This window comes from Marmota marmota, unplaced genomic scaffold, assembly GCF_001458135.2.
Source record: "Marmota marmota marmota unplaced genomic scaffold, marMar, whole genome shotgun sequence".
Taxonomy (NCBI): domain Eukaryota; kingdom Metazoa; phylum Chordata; class Mammalia; order Rodentia; family Sciuridae; genus Marmota; species Marmota marmota.
Window position 1 is genome coordinate 4,729,178 of NW_025999977.1, and position 21,022 is coordinate 4,750,199.

Genomic DNA, 21,022 nt, shown 5'->3' on the forward strand with positions numbered 1-21,022 from the left:
ATCACATGGAAAATGAACAATATGTTACTGAATGATCAATGGGTTACAGAAGACATAAAGGAGGAAATCAAAAAATTCTTAGAGATAAATGAAAATACAGACACAACATATCGGAATCTATGGGACACAATGAAAGCAGTTTTAAGAGGGAAATTCATCGCTTGGAGGTCATTCCTCAAAAAAAGGAAAAACCAACAAATAAATGAGCTCACACTTCATCTCAAAGCCCTAGAAAAGGAAGAGCAAAACAACAGCAAATGTAGCAGAAGGCAAGAAATAATTAAAATCAGAGCGGAAATCAACGAAATTGAAACAAAAGAAACTATTGAAAAAATTAACAAAACTAAAAGTTGGTTCTTTGAAAAAATAAATAAGATCGACAGACCCTTAGCCATGCTAACGAAGAGAAGAAGAGAGAGAACTCAAATTACTAACATACGGGATGAAAAAGGCAATATCACAACAGACGCTACAGAAATACAGAAGACAATTAGAAATTATTTTGAAAACCTATATTCCAATAAAATAGAAGATAGTGAAGACATCGATAAATTCCTTAAGTCATATGATTTGCCCAGACTGAGTCAGGAGGATACTCACAACTTAAACAGACCAATAACAATAGATGAAATAGAAGAAGCAATCAAAAGACTTCCAACCAAGAAAAGCCCAGGACCGGATGGGTATACAGCGGAGTTTTACAAAACCTTTAAGGAAGAATTAATACCAATACTTTTCAAGTTATTTCAGGAAATAGAAAAAGAAGGAGCTCTGCCAAATTCATTCTATGAGGCCAACATCACCCTGATTCCGAAACCAGACAAAGACACCTCAAAGAAAGAAAACTACAGACCAATATCTCTGATGAACCTAGATGCAAAAATCCTCAATAAAATTCTGGCGAATCGGATACAAAGGCACATCAAAAAAATTGTGCACCATGATCAAGTAGGATTCATCCCTGGGATGCAAGGATGGTTCAATATACGGAAATCAATAAATGTTATTCACCACATCAATAGACTTAAAAATAAGAACCATATGATCATCTCAATAGACGCAGAAAAAGCATTCGACAAAGTACAGCATCCCTTTATGTTCAAAACATTAGAAAAACTAGGGATAACAGGAACTTACCTCGACATTGTAAAAGCTATCTATGCTAAGCCTCAGGCTAGCATCATTCTCAATGGAGAAAAATTGAAGGCATTCCCCCTAAAATCTGGAACAAGACAGGGATGCCCTCTATCACCACTTCTATTCAATATAGTTCTCGAAACACTGGCCAGAGCAATTAGACAGACGAAAGAAATTAAAGGCATAAAAATAGGAAAGGAAGAACTTAAATTATCACTATTTGCAGATGACATGATTCTATACCTAGAAGACCCAAAAGGGTCTACAAAAAAACTACTAGAACTAATAAATGAATTCAGCAAAGTGGCAGGATATAAAATCAACACGCATAAATCAAAGGCATTTCTGTATATCAGCGACAAAACTTCTGAAACGGAAATGAGGAAAAACACTCCATTCACAATATCCTCAAAAAAAATAAAATACTTGGGAATCAACCTAACAAAAGAGGTGAAAGATTTATATAATGAAAACTACAAAACCCTAAAAAGAGAAGTAGAAGAAGATCTTAGAAGATGGAAAAATATACCCTGTTCATGGATAGGCAGAACTAACATCATCAAAATGGCGATATTACCAAAAGTTCTCTATAGGTTTAATGCAATGCCAATCAAAATCCCAACGGCATTTCTTGTAGAAATGGATAAAGCAATCATGAAATTCATATGGAAAAATAAAAGACCCAGAATAGCAAAAGCAATTCTAAGCAGGAAGTGCGAATCAGGCGGTATAGCGATACCAGACTTAAAACTATATTACAGAGCAATAGTAACAAAAACAGCATGGTACTGGTACCAAAACAGGAGGGTGGACCAATGGTACAGAATAGAGGACACAGAGACTAATCCACAAAGCTACAACTATCTTATATTTGATAAAGGAGCTAAAAGCATGCAATGGAGGGAGGATAGCATCTTCAACAAATGGTGCTGGGAAAACTGGAAATCCATATGCAACAAAATGAAACTGAATCCCCTCCTCTCGCCATGCACAAAAGTTAACTCAAAGTGGATCAAGGAGCTAGATATCAAATCAGAGACTCTGCGTCTGATAGAAGAAAAAGTTGGCTCCGATCTACATATTGTAGGGTCGGGCTCCAAATTCCTTAATAGGACACCCATAGCACAAAAGTTGATAACAAAAATCAACAAATGGGACTTACTTAAACTGAAAAGTTTTCTCTCAGCAAGAGAAACAATAAAAGAGGTAAATAGGGAGCCTACATCATGGGAACAAATTTTTACTCCTCACACTTCAGATAGAGCCCTAATATCCAGAGTATACAAAGAACTCAAAAAATTAAACAATAAGAAAACAAATAACCCAATCAACAAATGGGCCAAAGACCTGAACAGACACTTCTCAGAGGAGGACATACAATCAATCAACAAGTACATGAAAAAATGCTCACCATCTCTAGCAGTCAGAGAAATGCAAATCAAAACCACCCTAAGATACCATCTCACTCCAGTAAGATTGGCAGCCATTATGAAGTCAAACAGCAACAAGTGCTGGCGAGGATGTGGGGAAAAGGGTACACTTGTACATTGCTGGTGGGGCTGCAAATTGGTGCGGCCAATTTGGAAAGCAGTATGGAGATTCCTGGGAAAGCTGGAAATGGAACCACCATTTGACCCAGCTATTCCCCTTCTTGGACTATTCCCTAAAGACCTTAAAAGAGCGTACTATAGGGATATTGCTACAACGATGTTCATAGCAGCACAATTCACAATAGCTAGACTGTGGAACCAACCTAGATGCCCTTCAATAGATGAATGGATAAAAAAAAATGTGGCATTTATACACAATGGAGTATTACTCTGCACTAAAAAATGACAAAATCATGGAATTTGCAGGGAAATGGATGGCATTAGAGCAGATTATGCTAAGTGAGGCTAGCCAATCCCTAAAAAACAAATGCCAAATGTCATCTTTGATATAAGGAGAGCAACTAAGAACAGAATAGGGAGGAAGAGCATGAGAAGAAGACCACCATTAAACAGGGACGAGAGGGGGGCAGGGAAAGAGAGAGAGAAGGGAAATTGCATGGTAAAGGAAGGAGACCCTCATTGTTATACAAAATTACATATAAGAGGAAGTGAGGGGAAAGGGGAAAAAAAACAAGAGAGAGAAATGAATTACAGTAGATGGGGTAGGGAGAGAAGAAGGGAAGGGAAGGGAGGGGAGTGGAGGGGGGATAGTAGAGGATAGGAAAGGCAGCAGAATACAACATACACTAGTATGGCAGTAGGTAAAAAAGTGGATGTGTAACCGATGTGAATCTGCAATATGTATATGGGGTAAAAATGGGAGTTCATAATCCGCTTGAATCAAATGTATGAAATATGATATGTCAAGAGCTTTGTAATGTTTTGAACAACTAATAATAATTTTAAAAAAAGACTCTGAGCAACTTCACAAGAACCCATCTCAAAAAAAAACAAAAAAGGGGTTAGGGTTGTGGCTCAGTGATTATGTGACTCTAGGTTCAATCCCCAGTACCAAAAAAACTTCCATCCACTCTCTTACCCTCCAGAGAAATCAGTTATAACAACCTGTTAGTAATTAGTAGTCTTCTCAACTTTTTTTTCTAAGTTTAAGCAAATATATTTAAAAATACAAATATATAAACACATATAGGACTAAAAGTTTAAGTGCTGTTCTTTTTGTAATATAAATTCCTAGAACTACAACTTCTGGGTCAAAATGTGTGGTACATTTAAAAACTGAAAGAGATACTGGCAGATGATGTTAAAAGTCTATACTAATTTATACTTTTATGAACAATGTTCAATAATACCCATTCTGCCAGCAATAGATTTTGATGAGTTAATAAATAAGAAATTACAATTGTATGTTTCTATTTATACTTACCTAATAGTAGAGTCATATGTTTATTAACAATTAGTATTTATTATTCTATAATACATCACATACAATATGCAAAATTTCTATTGAGTATAATATTTTTTATTATAGACAATTTTTTTAATCTTCAATCTTTTCTAAGTATGACAGGTAATATCTCCCAGTATATTGTTTACCAGTCCATTATATGCCTCTGAGTAAGTTTTTGCATGCAAATATTTTTAAAATATAAATCTGTCAATTTTTCCTTTATGGTTCTAGGTTCCCTATCATCTTCTGGAAGTCTTCAGAACTATTAAAAATATTTCCCATATTTACATCAAATGCATTAACAATTTTAAGTTTTATGTTGACATTATTAATTCAATAGACTCTATCTCTGAATATGGTATAAGTAGGGATCTAATATTACTTTGTCCCAAATAGATTATTTCCCCCAAGCATTTATTGAATAATGTATCCCTTCCTCACCAGTTTTAGCAGATAATTTTTATATTAAATGTATCTATTTTGATTTGTCTCTGAGTGTTTCATTCTTTCTAGTGGTCTAACTTCTATTCCTGTCATAACTAACAATTACTAAAAGCAGGTATCCAGCCCAGATAGCAATATAGGGGAATTCCAAAGAAAAGGTATTCAAAGTGCCCCTACAAAAATACAAAAAAAAACTTAATTCATTTTATACAAAGCTGACATGACTCTAATGTTAAAATTTGCCATTTATAGCATGAAGAAAAATACTGATGTATTTATAAATATAGAGATGTCCTATACCAGATATTAGCAAATTTAATCTAACGGAGTATAAAAATAAGAAGCCATCATGACAAGGTTGAATTTACTCTGGAAACATAGACATGATATAATATTAAGAAATCTACCAACAACATTTGTCGTGTTCCTAGTGATAAAAGCACTCAAGGTCACTCCAGGAGAACTGGGCTGTGCAAAATAACCATACAAGAGACAGAAGAAACAGAGATACCTTTTTCTTTGGGGATCCTGTGATGGCTCCTCTGACCTTAAGGGTCCACAGAAAGAAAGACAGCAAGCAAGCATGTACTGAACCCTTTTACTGAGGAGAAGCCATTCAAATGAAACAAGAGGTCAGGTTTCAGGGGGTGAGTCTAGCTTTGAGATATCTGCTATCAGCAGGTTGACTGATATCTAGGAAGGCCACACTCAAAAGCAGAGCAAGAGAAGTAAACACACACAGGGCGTTTTCATGGAACATTCTAACCCAAACAGAGTAAAGGGATAATATCACAAAGGAACAGGTGAGCATAGCTCTATCCATGGAGCGACACGCCTATGTGTGAAGACATGTCCTCAATCTCCAGGACTAGGGCAATGTCCAGGTCACTATGAGATGTAGTGACAGTCAGAGCCTCTCCAGCTCAGGGAAAGAGAATGCAAAATCATTCAGATTGGCTGCCCACAAACATTAATTATATTAACACATGAAAAATGCACCATTATTTCTATGCCAAATTTTTTTTTCAAAAAAATTGAAGTTATTCATGAAAAAAAGTAAAAATAAAACAACCTAAGAATAGCATGAGTGTTTATCAGAATCAATACCAGCCAAGAGTTAAAGAACATATCAAAAACAAACAAACCAAATGTAAGAACATATAAAAAACAAACAAACCAAACCAGGACATTCAGAAAGTAAACGTAAGTGGCTATACAGTGACATGTTTAGAACATGGGCTTTACAGTCAGAAAGAGATAGGTCTCAGTTACAGCTCTGGCATTTATTACTTGATCTTGGATAAGTCATTAATCATCAGTTAACATTATCTGTCCTGATCCTAAGTACTCAAAAGATTTCAAAATATCAAGTTGGTTTTAGACAATCTAAGTAAATGTCAATGTCCATGGTACAGTACTACAGGTACAAAAGACAGAAGTTGCACACATATTAATGAGCCTAAAAGGTGTCCTGGAAGATGATTTTTTAAATATCTAGCAATGGTTTATTGATGCAGGTCATTAGTTACTTAGGTGAATAAAACAATTTTAAAAGCTATGCAATAGAAATGTCTAATTATATTAATTTTTAATTATCAGAATTCAAGTACACAACTGTTTATACTTCTTAATTTTTCCTCTTCTAAATTTGTATACTTCTTAACTCCATTAAAGGTATTAAGGAACCTAACTTTGCTCTTGTATGTACTTTTACCAAAATTTAAGTTTATATGAAGATAGGCTTGAATCCAAAAACTTTCAGATCTTATTTTGAAGCTTTAGCATTTTGGTGCATTGAGTGCCATGTAATATTCCAGTCCTGATCAATGTCAGATAACTGTCATTTGTATTTTCAAGGTGAAGTGCCCAAAAAGGCAATTCACATTTTATATGGTGTATCTGTCAAATGAAAGTTAATATAATAGCTGGTTATTTGAAGCAAAACATATTTTGAACTATTATAAGCAATCTAAAAGTGATAACATAAAAGCAACTATAGTATAAACAACTCTTAAATAAAAAGATTTGTACTTAGGAAGGTAGTTTGCGTTGATATAACTTTTGGTCAAGAAAACTTACTCTTTCTATTGGAGAGAAATTGTTCTACTGAGGGAAAGTACCCGCTCCTTCCCACTACCAGCCCTCATTTTCCTTTCTACAAAGTGAGGATCATGTTTAATAAGTAATGTTACTGATAAAAATATTTTCCACATGAAATGACTATGGAGGGGATAATAACCATTATACTAAAATAAAACTCTTTATCAGGAAACTCTTTGATTTAGTTTTGAGAATTCTTCAGATTAAACCACATCCCCTTCAACATACAATGTATAACCTACTCTTATGATCCTACTCTAATCCAACTAGCATTGAAGAAGGTATATTCTGTACATTGTACATTTGATCAAAAATTTTCAAAGAATTCCATGACTACTGAATATGAGAATCATTGAGGACAGTAATATTCCCTCTTTAAAAAGGTACTAATTTCTACTATAATTTATAAAAGATAATGTTCAAAATAAAATTGACAGAATATCTTAATTGAACTAATCAAATCAAATAAAAGATTATAAATTCAGGACAAAAATATTAAAAGGAACAACTATATGAAGGCATTGGATAGTAAACAAAAAGACAGGCAGAGAAGAATCTAACTTTGAAAAATTAACTACAACTTTTGAATTTCTGTTTTCCTGAAGGTATTTCCCAATTCACAAGTAATGTAGAAAGCTTCAGTCTGGTTTGAGGTTAGTAGAAAAGACAGAAAGTGAGGAATAAAATCCCAGAAGAAAGGGAGCCCAAAAGGGGCATAGTGCATCTCCAAAATCCCAGCAGGCTGAGGCAGGAGGATTGCAAGTTCAAGGCCAGTCTCAGCAACACAGCAAGACACTGCCTCGAAATAAATTAACAAGGACTGGATGTGACCTGCTAAGAGCCATAGCCAAGTAGTATGATGCATGGCATTTTTGGTAGAAAGGTGACCGCCAGCAAGCCATTGAGATGATATGATTATGTTAAGATCTGCATTCATATGGATATTAGACCCCTGCTGTCCACCTTGGCCTGCTACTGGACTCCTGGAGAGTTCCTATTGGTTGGGGAAGTGCGGTAGGAGGAAATTCCGGAGGAGGGATTTCCTGTTGCCGGTCTGGGAGAACGCCGTGGGTCAGCATATTTCCCGGGAGCTTACAGGGCATTGGCGGGAGTTTCAAAAATAAAATTTGTTCCTGTTTGAGTGGCTCGTGATTTTGTGCCCAGCCAGAATGCGGCAGTGACCCTGTTTCAAAATAAAATAACAAGGACAACTCAGTACCATGGGTTCAATCCCTAGGGCAAAGGAGGAGGGAAAGGAGTAGATGGAAGGAGAAAGAAGAGGAAGGGGGAGGGGGAGGAGGAGGAGGAGGCAGCAGCAGTGGAGGCAACAGCAAGAACAAAATTCTACAAATAAAAATGACCCAAATCCTTTGCTGACTATAAATGTTCATGGAAGAAACCCCAGGAATCCAGGGAAAAAGTCACAGTTGGAAACCAAAAGAACTAAGTAGAGAGACTATAGTTGCTGTCCACATCAGGGGAAACAAGAGACTAAGATCTGACTCCAGCCAGGTTAACTGCCTATTAGAACTACTTCCTTAGGAAAACATAATGAAATCAAGAGCCTTGATAATCTATTATTCATATCACCAATATCCAACAGAAAATCACTAGCTACAGAATATACAAAAAAAATATGATCCATATAATATTTAAAAAGCAGTCAATAGAAAATTAACCTGAGATAACCAAAGAGTTGCACAAAGACACACACTTTAATGTAGTTATTAGAAATATGGTCAAGACATTATAAAAGATGATTGTAAATCAGTACAAACACTTGGAAACAGTATGGATGTTCTTCAAAGACTAGGAATGGAACCATCATGTGACCCAGCTATACTACTGCTTGGTACTTATCCTAAAGTCAATATACTATAGTGATCCATACATACCCATATTTACAGCAGCACAATAGCTATCACCAGATGAATAGATAAAGAATATATATGCACAATAGAATTTTTTTTATACCAGGGATTAAATCTAGGGGCATTTAACCACTGAGATACTGAGGATGATCCCCAGCCTTTTTAAAATTTTTTATTTAAAGACAGGAACTCTCTAAGTAACTTAGGGTCTCATGAAGCACAATAGAATTTTATTCAGCTAAAAAGAAGAATGAAAGTATGTCATTTATGGGAAATGAATGGAACTGGAGTAAATCATGCTAAGTGAAATAAGCCAAACTCAAAAAGTCAAGGGTCAAATGTTTTTTCTCATATGTGAAAAACATATGAGAAAGGCGCACATATATTGAGGTAGGGCAGGAATCTTATGAAAATAGAAGAGAGCCCATATGGCAGAGAAAAGGAATCATGGAGAAGTGGAGAGAAATGAGAAGTACTGAGAAATGACATTAACCAAACTATACCGTTCTATTATGTGCGTGTATAACTATGTAACCACAAATCCCACTACTATGTTTAATTATTATGCAACAATAAAAAGGAAATAAATCCTTTTTTTTCTTTTTGTGGTCTGGAGATCAAACTTGGCTATGTAGTCTACTATTAAGGTACACGCCAACCCCAAAACAGTTGAATAGGCCCCATGTTTTCATTTTGTACTGAGTCAGGTTTTCAGAAAACTTGAATGGAACCACCATATGACTTGGCTATCTCACCCTTCAGTATAAATCCAAAAGATTTAAAATCAGCATACTTCAGCCACATCAATGCAGCCACATCAATGTTTATAGCAGCTCAATTCACAACAGCCAAGTTATGGAGTCAACGTAGGTGTCCTTCAACAGATGAATGGATAAAGAAAATGTGGTATATTCACATGATGGAGTATTACTCAGCCATGAAGAAGAATGACTTTACAGCATTTCCTGGTAAACAGACAGAACTGGAGCAATGGGAATACTCAGCAGAAAACATACATTATTGTGATACCTATCATGACAATGAGCTATACTACAAGAGAGGTCACACCTTTTTAAAATCTCCTGTCAAAGACATTGTGCATTTGGCTTTTTAAAAATTCAATTAATGTAATCTCAGAAACTTGGGAGGCTGAGGCAGAGGATCGCAAATTCAAAGCCAGTCTCTTAACAAAGCCCTGAACAACTTAGCAAGACCCTGTCTCAAAATAAAAAATAAAAAACAGGCTGGGAATGTGGATCAGTGGTTAATCACCCCTGGGTTCAATCTCTGGTACAAAAAAAAAAAAAATTAATGACACTAATTTTAAATGCTTTTTATTGTACTCACATTTTATCTTAGATGTGAAACCAATAAGTTAATTTGAAAATCTATATTAATATCCTAAATCTGGCACATAATACTGCTTGTTAGATGAAATATAAATAATCATTAGGATAATATTTGATACATGGCATAAGATAATATCTTGTGTTTTAAATTAGAGTCTATGTACACCTAAAAAATTCTTAGGTTAAGCTATACTGACACAACCACTACTCTATTTTTTCAGAAAAACTTTCTAAATCTGTTTGATATTTTCCTTAAAGTCAGCATTAGCAGAAACAAAAACCTACCTCCACTGATGACAGATGCTGAAAGGTTTTGATCACTTAAATTCTCTGCTAACATCCAAGCTGGAAGAACTCTTTTCCTCTGGGCAGGGTTTGACTGTTGCTTACTGAAGTCTCTACATTCACCTAGGAAAGACTAAAAAGACACCTATTCCATTAACCCCTAAAGACAATCACGCATCATTAAGAGTTTGTAAAATTATTTACTTTGCAAAAACACTACCATAAAAATATTCATCTACAACTGTGGATTGCATTAAATTTCTTCCAGAAATTCATCATATCTATCAGTAGAAATGTCATTATAGTGTGACATTCTCTAAAGCTTAATATAACAGCAAAACAAATCAATGCTAGCAAGACTGTTAGAATAAGCCTAATTTTAGTTGTCTTTTGTCTCCTCAAAATAACTTAAAGAACATATTATGAGTGATGCTATTTGAAATTTCTTACCACACTATTAGTGGTAGTAGTCTGGGTCTTGGCTAGTTCTGTGCTTCTTTCTAGCTGTGAGGTGCCAGTTGTCTTATCAGGCAAACTAGTCACAGGAGATTTTGGTGCTTCATTCAATATATTATCTTCCTCAAGCATTTGGCTATTTCTATAAAATAAAATAGAAATTTGTTTATTAATCATTTAAAACACTTCTGCCAGAGACCATGTCATTGTTGTGCTCCTTTTCTCAAATTTAGCAAAAATTAAAAAAAAAAGATTATAATATAATAGAATAAAATACATAGAATATGTTCTTTATCTTCTGCCATCCATATTGCCATGAAATAAATCATTCTTTCCAAATCATGGGCCTTAAAACCATAGTGATTTATGAAATGTGTGCCAATCATCTCTCTCCAGGCTTAAGAGCTATTTATTTATTCTTTGTATTTTCCCAGATAAAAGTTAAGATCACCACCCTGTATCTACAGAGATAATGTAAACTTTAAGACCATCATCTAAGCTAGATAGGTTCCTAGAAAAATAATTAATAAAATCTTGAATTTGGGTTTACACAACTGCTACCAGAATTCTGGCCAGTATCACCACCTGTGAAATCTCCTCAAACTTATAGTACAACTAGAAGCTAAATGTCCTTACACAGGAGTACCCACAGTCACATGGGGAACATACTCACTGAACTACTTAATTCATATTCTCTGCAAAGTGTATTAGGATCATCCACAGTTGTTGAGTTATTATTTAAAAAGCATATTGTATGCTTCAATTTAAAGGATATCATAAAATAAAGCTACATGTACAGAAATCATATCAGCAGTTGACAGGGACTGGAGGTAGAATGAAGGGACTAACAAGAAGCAAAATGGACCTTTTGGGAGAACAAGAGTGTTATCTTTTTGCAGTGGTACTTAACATGACTATATATATTTGCCAAAGTGCACTGAATCGTACATTTTAAAAGAGTCGATTCTGCATGTAAACTATGCACCAATAAATGTGAACTCCAAAAAAATGAAGATGGAAGATTTTATAAATGTGTCTAGCTGAGAAGAATCCAATTAATAATTGGCTTGTTTTGTTTGTTTTAGTATTTCTTACGCAAAGAATAATCTTTAAAAGCAGACTTGCTTTTTTTTTGGTACCAGGGATGACTGAATCCAGGGGAACTTAACACTGAGTCACATCACATCCACAGCCCTTTTTTTTTTTTTAATTTTTTATTTTGAGACAGGGCCTCACTAATTTGCTGAGGCTGGCTTTGAACTTGTGATCCTGCTCAGCCTCCCGAGTTGCTGGGATTACAGGCATGCACCACTGTACCTGGACAGGAATCATATTCAATGGCAGAAACAATATTCTACTCTATGAATATTCTGCATTTGAAATCAATTCAACAGCTGATAGACATATGGGTTTTTACCCACTTTTTGATTATTATGCATAATGTTGCTATGAACATCCATGTAAAGTCTTTGAATAGACTTGTTTTCAATTCTTTTAGTTACAAACCTAGAACAGGTTATTCTGTGTTTAAAATGCTGAGGAACTATCAAAAATATGTTCCAAGGAAGATGTACCATTTTGCAATCCCATCACAATATATGAGTTCCTAGTTTTTCCACATTCTTAACATTTGTTAATATCTTTTTGAGTAAGGCCTTCCTAGTAGATATGAAGTAGTATCTCACTGTGGTTTTAATTGAATTACCCTATAACTCATGATATTGAACATCTTTTCATGTTCTTATTTAAAAATATTGTTCAAATCAGATATGCATTTTTATATTGGGTTGTCTTTGTGTTGTTGAATTATAAAAAAATTAGCTATTCTGAGTATAAATAAATTGTGAGACATGATTTACAGTTATTTCCTCTCATTCGTTTGGTGCCTTTTTACTTTCTTGATGGTGTCCTTAGAAACAGAAGTTTTTAAATATGATGAAGTCCAATTATCTACTTTTTCCTTACAAGCTTGTGCTTTTTGGTATTATATCTAAGACGCCAAGGCTGCAAAGATTTATATCTATGTTTTTCCTAGGACTTATATAGTGTTAGCTCTTGTATTTAGGTCATAGTGTATCATTCTTTTTACTTATTTCTGGATTTGGTTTGTAAATATTTTGTTATGAGAAATGTTGGTCTTTAGTTCTTGCTTTATTTCTTTGTAAAGTCTTGTTTGATTTTGGTATGAGAATTAGGGAAGCTCCAAAAAGCAAGTTAGGAAGTGTGTAATCTATTTTGGGGGAAAAAAAAAAAAGATGTAATATTGTCATTGTTTCTGCCTTGTAAGTTTAACAGGATTTGCTAGTGATATTCCTTGTGGGAAATCCTTAAATTAACAATTTAATTTTTTTAATGGTCTAGGATTTATCAGAATTTTTTTCCTTCCTGTATCCATTTTGGTAAGTTTTATTTTTCAAGAAATATATCAATTCATTTAAATGGCCAAGTTTATTGACATAGTTTTGAATATTTCTTTGCTTTTCTTTTAAGGTCTGCAGTATTAATAATGATACTCTTCTATTCCTGATATGGATAATTTGGGTTTTCCCACTTAATAAGCCCTACTAAGAGTTCACCAATTTTATTAATTTTTTAAATAACTCACTTATGATTTTGGTGGTCTTCTTTTTGTCTATTTTCTATTATATTGACTTTCAATCTTGTATAGTTCACTTTTTTTTTCCTACTTACTTTGGGATTAATTTGCTCCTTCTATCTTTTTAAAGTATAAGTTTTATATCTTTCTTGTCTAAGAACTAAACTGCATCTCACAAGTTTTTATACTGTTTCCAGTTATCACTGTTCAAAATGTTTTACGATTTCCTTTGTGACTTATTTCTTTGATCAGGAATTATTTAGAAATAAGCAAATTTTAAAATATGTGAAGATTTTTATATATCTTATTGTTATTGATTTCTGAGTTAAGATTGCAATTAAAGAATATACTCTGTATAATTTTGTTCATTTACTTCTACAGGTCTAAGTTTAGCTTATAAAGTTTAGCTTATAGAAGCTAAAATAAAATCAAATAATCTTCCAATGACTGGCTCAAAAACACTAGTGTTTGAATTTTAACTTTATACCAGATTATCAGTATGTTTATTCTAATACCTCATTTCCCTATTCTGTATTTTCTGTTATTTTTATAAAAACAGATACAACTATGTCTAAAAGGTTAATACCTTAATAAACTTTAGAAAGCTAAAAAAACGAGGAAAATATAGTCAATTTCAAATTAACTATCCTGGTTACTACTGAATGGAAAATACATTCTGATTATAAAGGTGAAAGATACCACATATGGGATTAATCATTATTGAGGCATAATGAGTTCCTCAGTTTCTAAAGTCAAATATTTTCTAGAAATGCACATGCATACACACACACACACACACACACACATACACACACAAAATTATGTAGCTACTATAGCTCTAAATCAGAGCACAGAATGGCTTCTGCAATAACTGAGAATTACAACTATTATTACTAACTCTCATTTCACCATGCAGTCTTACCGCAATGTGCATTCCATGTCTGTTTCCGATTGTGTAGCAAAAACACGAAAAATGTACTTGTCAACTAACAAAGAAAAACTATCTCCAGGATTCAACCAGCGCCATAGATTTGTCTTCATTGGTAAGGGTTGGCTTTTCTCAGAAGACTGATAAAAACATGGATTTGTGTGTATCTATCAAAGAAAAAAAGAATACAGAGATTTTGTAACTTGAAACTACAATAGAAATACAACTAAATATGAAGTGACCGAGAATTTTGGTATCAAAACAACTTCATATCAATTTATACTTAAAAGTTTAATAAACTTGGCTCTCATAAGTTCCATGATAATTACTTTTACATAAGTAAGAAAAAGACTACCTCCCACTACTCCACAAATCAAATAAAAAAGGAAAGTTATGAATTAACTGATTAAAAACATCTTCTGTTTTTCTTAGCAGAGACAATTGGACATTGGGACAAGAAACATGAACATCTTAATTCAATTTAGAAATGAGAAACTATGCAAAGGGAAATTTTTATCAAATCTCTCAAGCAAGCAACACAGTTTTCTTTCTAGTTCCCTTGAAAAGGAATCTTATTTTGTTTGAATAAACTGTAATTATAAAGATTATCATCCATATTTAAGTCACAAGTAGTAAATATATCTTAGTTAAAACCATTACATAATCTACTATTTTAAATTATTTTTGCCACTGATTATCTCCATGTTAACAAAAATGAGACCTGACTCAACAACAACAAAAAATATGTTGAAAGGCACTTTTAAAATCTCAACTACAGTCAAGTTTAAATGGGCCATTTCCATAGGTCAGATAGCTTCCTGTCAACAATTTCATTGGGTTTTTAAAATAAATAAGTTTTAGTGTTGGACAAAGCAATCTAAAGTAATACAGATCTTTGATTTTGACAGATTTTTATACAGAGTAACTTCATCAATTTAAATGAGACTTTTTCTGGAGACATCAACAATCTCCAGTAGAGAAAAGTAATTACCACCCTAGGATTGGACATATGCTGAAGAACAACAAAAATACACATATAACTGAAGTTAGATGAATATAATCTACCTAATTCTGACAACTGTTTTATGAGAATTTGGTCACATGCCATTCCTATGTATATCTGCTATTAGAAACATTTTTACCCTTTAAATCTGTGTTTAAAACAGTAAAATAAAACTTGGAGATAAAAGATAGAGGTAAAAAATTAAAACAGAGGCAATACCAATTTGGGAGGCCATTATTTTATTGAGTCACTCTTATTATAAGAGTCATTTTTACAAAAATGTACACAAGACTGCATAAGATGCACTGTATTTCATGCAACACTGTATTCCTAAAGAGTCAGAAGTGGCTGATTTGTTAAAAATCAAGATATAATTTAAACTTAATATTTAAGAACCTTTCACTATGTTAATACTCATGCCTAATTTCTGTTGAAGTGGTCCTCTGCCTCATGGCAGATAGAGTTTTGGGGTGTAACAAGCACAGGACACATTAGCAGTTTCTGAGCTTATACACACTGCTGGACTTGAGAATTATTCCCTGTATACTCCTCACCCTATTAAGTGAAGCTCCCTTTCCTTTAGTGTACCATGGTCAGCAGGGTTAGCAACTCTAGGTTCATGAAAGAAGCAGGAATCTGAGCAGGAATGTACATAGCTTCTGTTTGAAACCTGCGTCTTCTTTAAGTGAGCTTCTTTCTTATTATACAGTAAACAACCATAATCTTAGTCATAACTATTATAAAAATTCAGATGAATCTCTAATAACATTAAATATTAACAAAGCCCTATGCATACAAAGAATAGGATATTAAATACAAAGGCATAAAGTTGTAGGAGTAGAAAAGGCAAAACACTTAAGAAAGGAAACTATATTTCTTTACAAAGTTATCACAAACCTGAAGACAAAGAAATATTAAGTTTGAATATATTCCTCAGCTAAAAGCATTTTATTTTTAAAATATAGGTAATTAACCATTAGGCAGTTAGTAAATCCCATGAAGAAAATGAACCAATGTTCTATGATCATCATTTCCTTTCTCTTAAACTAGAGATCCCAGAATTAAGAGGAAAAATGATATTCCAAGAAAGTATAATGTCTGATCCTTTAACTTAAACCTAAATCTATAATACTCACTGAGAGTCAGATAAAAAAAAAATCTGTCAAACTATTTATAATCCAACAAAAATGGCATCAAACATGAAGTCCAAAAGGCAGTTTTTAAAAAGTTATAAAGTAGGCAAATATTTAACAATATTAATAACCAAACAGGAAAAAGACAAACACATACACACACAAAAAAAGCCTGGAATAAAAACAACGACATAAATACATATAAGACAAAACTTAAAATAATACTGTAAACACTTTATGCCAATAAATTAGTAAGGCTGAAGTTGAATCTTAAACTGACTAAAAATAATAAAAGTACATTTATGAGTATGCCTGAGTTATTTTAAAGTATTTCACTATGAAAGGAAAAGTAGATTGAATTGGATCTATAATATTTTAAAAACACAAAAATTAGGGTTGTGGATACAGATCAGAGATGAAGAACTTACCTAGCATGGGTGAGTTCATGGGTTTGACCACCAACACCACCAAAATTAAATAAAAATCTTGGGCTGGGGCTGGGAATCAGTGGTAGAGCACTCACCTAGCACATATGAGGCCCCAGGTTCGATCCTGAGAACCACATAAAAATAAATAATAATATAAAAGTATTGGGTCCAACTATAACTAAAAATAAATACCAAAGGGGAAAAAAAAAAAGCTTTCCAACCCCTCCCAAAACCAGAACCAAGTAGATTTAAAGATTTCACTGAATTTTCAAATTCTTTCTGAAGCCCAAAGAGATGAATGGATCCCCAATTCCTTCAATAAGAAGAATTTAACTTTGATCCTAAAAGCAGACAAGGGCAGACAAAATATTAGCAAACCCAAGCCCACTGTGAATAAAATATACAAGTTATCTATATGAGAGACATATTGTTGGTGCATGCATTTTAGCATATCTGAGAAATTTTAAATGCAAATTTAAATAGATTATGCTATGACTTACGAAGTGCTACAAAGGATACATTAACCCTGTCGAAATGGAACTAAAATATAAATCAATTTTCCATAGCTTTATCTTGGAGTTATCATTAAATATTAAAGAAAGACTGCTCAAAAAAGAGGCTTTATTATTTTCAGTGCTTTTTTTCCCTTAAATTTTAATAATATGAATTAAGGAAAAGCTAGTATAGAATTTTACAAATATTTTACAGTATATTCAGAACTAGGGAGAAAAACAATCATGACTCAGGAATTTTGTGAAAGAAAAAACACAATCACCTAAAGGCATATGTTCTGAGGATCAACATCAAAAGGCCAAAAAAAAATGTAATTTATATACAGTTATAAAACTACTGCCTAAGCTATTCAAGAATCAAAATGAGTAAGATTTTATTAAAATTAAATAAAACACTGACAGCTATGAATTCACCCTGAAAATATAACCAACCACTGGTAATACAGTAATTTACGGAGAACACCATCAGTTTGCCTTTATAATGCATTTTCTCCCTACTGATATTAGACAGCAGATTAAATTTAAATGACATAAAAAAGCTAATATCATCTCCTCATGAGCTAACATCATCTCATGCACTATTTCCAAGAACTGCTGGAAAGCCAAAAAAAATTTTAAAGGAGAAATACCACAGGGGAAAAAAAAAAAGGAGAAATTCATCCAATTTAAAAGTTTGAACTAGTAATTGCCTTTATTGCATGCAACAGCATTGTCAAAACTATTTCTTATTTGGTAGAGGATTTGGATATTCAAATTAAAGGAAAGTAAAAATGCATTTTATCATTTAAACATACATTCATACAACATATAGAATGTATCATCATAATAAAAAATATTTGCTATATGCAGTTATACAATGTTTTTTCTTTTTTCTTTTTTTAAATAAATGATAGTGGAATGCATCACAATTCTTGTTACACATATAGAGCACAATTTTTCATATCTCTGGTTGTATTTAAAGTATGGTCTCGTGTCTTCATACATGTACTTTGGATAATGATGTCCATCACATTCCATCATCCTTGCTAACTGCCTGTCCCCTTCCTTGCCCTCCCACCTCACTGCCCTATTTAGAGTTCATCTATTCCACCCATGCTCCCCCTCCATACCCCACTATAAGTCAGTCACCTTATATCAGAGAAAACGTTCGGCATTTGGTTTTTTGGGATTGGCTAACTCCACTTAGCATTATCTTCTCCAATGCCATCCATTTACTTACAAATGCCGTGATTTTATTCTCTTTTATTGAGTAATATTCCATCGTGTATATATGCCATGTTCATCTACTGAAGGACATCTAGGTTGGTCCCACAGTTTAGCTATTATGAATTTACAAAGTTTTTTTTAATTGTTGATAGAGCCTTATTTTTATTTATTTATTTATATGAGGTGCTGAAAATTAAACCCAGTGCCTCACAGATGCCAGGCAAGTGCGCTACCGCTGAGCCACAGCCCCTGCCCCTACAAAGTTTTAACTAAAACTTCCTTCAACATTTTATTACAGTTGCATATATAATATGCCTTAGATGGTCAAAGTATTTATGACTGATTAGGGAACAGAGAATAAATAAGATATAACACATATAAGATATAACACAGATAAAATGAATAAAGGATTAGTGGCTTGTTAATCTTGTTTTCATTATTTGTAAGATCTTAAAACTTCTATTAACAATTAGTCAGTTTTAGACTTCCTGTAAATTTCTCTATATTGCACTTTGCAAGGTTAGCTATAAAAATAAACAATCTATTTCAAGGTGATATTTTACTGAAACCAAATTAATATTATATTAAGCATTACATACAACAAAGGATCTATAAGAACATTGCCAAAGCTAAATGCAAATTTCCTTCAAGTAAAATAAAGTGAATACAAAATTCTTGAAAAAAAAAACCTCGAAATTTAATATTTTTTTCTAAAACAGCACTCAAATTCTAGTACTAAACGTGTACATTTCCTTAAAAATGAATATTTTTTTATGTCTTCCAATGTTTGGTAAGTTGGCATCACTATTCTTTATACTTTTATGTTATAAATGTTTATACTTTTATGTTATAAATGTTCCATAATAACTTTTTAAAGACATAATACTTATCCAAAAAAGTACTCAGTATAAAATCTTCCTTTCATTAACATGAATTATAGAAGAGTGAATATAAACCATGTAGAAAGTCAGCGTTAAGATATGGATCTTTCACTTGAGAAGCAGCTGTATTATTAGCCATAATTGCTATTTTGAAAAAAGTAAATCTAAACTAATAATAAATTCTATCAGAAAAGGCAAAATATAAATTAAGAAATTCCTATATTCCTTCCCTTAGTGGGCTTTATTAACAACAAACAACTTTATGTTAAGCAGGACAGTTCATTACAAGGATGTTAGAAATTGGGGATTGGAAAACAACACACTTTTAAAAAATCCATAATGTCCCCAACTCCCAGAAATGTCATACATAGTTCTTACTACAGCACTTATTATGCATTAAATAATATTAATCAAGTACTACTATGTGGTAGGTATTATGCTAAATAGGTATTATGCTAAATATTAGGAATCCAAAGATTAGTCAGAATTCCTATAATAAAGGAGCTTATTATCCAGAAAGTTTCATCTAAGATAAGATAGCTGAACAGGAATCAAGGGATGAATAATTGATGATAATTAATGGAGCTATCAAGGGATACTGACTACAACTATTAATGCTTTTTCTGAAATACTAAGACAATGCAGAATGAGATATAACTTTTTTAAAATTATGTACTCAGGTTAAGATAGGGTAAATTCAGCTCTATTCAAACATTTTCGCTAGACAAACCAGAGGGAGCACAGGATTGGACATCTACGCCTCCGCCAGAGCAGTACTAACTCCAGAGATGGGAGTTCAAATCATTCCCACAGGGGTAAAAGGGCCTCTTCCCCAAGGAACAGTAGGCTTATTATTGGGTCGCAGTTCTTCTACACTAAAAGGACTTATCATAAGTCCTGGGGTAATTGATCCCGATTATGAAGGTGAAATAAAAATTATAGCCAGTTCTCCAAGGGGTATATCAGTAATTTCACCAGGAGATAGAATAGCACAGTTATTAATAATACCCAGCCTACATGATAAATTTTCCAGTCGTACTATAGAAAGAGGTTCCAGGGGATTAGGCTCCACAGGTGTAGATTGGGCTATGCTTTCTTTAAATTTAGATTCTTGCCCAATGCTAAAACTAAATATTCAAGAACATGAATTTAATGGGCTACTGGATACAGGTGCAGAACTTAGCATTATCTCTCAAGAATGGCCAAAACATTGGCCTTTACAACAAGCCACTCAAACGCTTCGAGGCCTAGGAGTGGCAACTAATCCCCATAGAAGTGCGATGGTATTAGATTGGAAGGATCCTGAAGGATGTGAAGGAACTATACAGCCATATGTATTGGATAATCTTCCTATAAATTTATGGGGACGAGATGTTCTAGATCAATTAGGTCTAACATTAACAAATAACATCAATTCAAATGCACCCACTATTATGGTTAGACAAGGTTTTAAGAAAGAAAAAGGATTAGGAGAACAAGGACAAGGTATGGTTGCACCAATACAAATAGATCAAAAAACAGATAGACATGGATTGGGTTTTTAGGAGGGGTCACTGAGACAATAAATATTACTTGGAAATCAGAAAGGCCAGTATGGGTTCCTCAGTGGCCCCTGACTAAAGAAAAGACACAAACAGCCCATGACCTGGTCAAACAACAATTAGCGGAGGGACATATACAACCTTCCGAATCTCCCCATAATACTCCCATTTTTGTCATCAAAAAGAAATCTGGTAAATGGAGATTATTGCAAGATTTAAGAGCCATTAATAATGAGATGGTTATTATGGGACCT

General features: G+C 33.4%; 1 protein-coding gene across 2 annotated transcripts in view; it reads right to left on the reverse strand.

Moving 5' to 3' along the window:
* Positions 1-21,022, reverse strand: part of Aplf (aprataxin and PNKP like factor) — a 109,769-nt gene that overhangs the window by 65,206 nt on the left and 23,541 nt on the right. For both annotated transcript variants that reach the window (XM_048804193.1, XM_015479578.2), the window contains 3 exons: positions 14,059-14,231; positions 10,535-10,682; positions 10,085-10,217 (listed from right to left, as the gene is read on the reverse strand). In XM_048804193.1, coding sequence (XP_048660150.1) covers positions 10,085-10,217; positions 10,535-10,682; positions 14,059-14,231 — 454 coding nt within the window. The remainder of the gene's footprint in view (positions 1-10,084; positions 10,218-10,534; positions 10,683-14,058; positions 14,232-21,022) is intronic.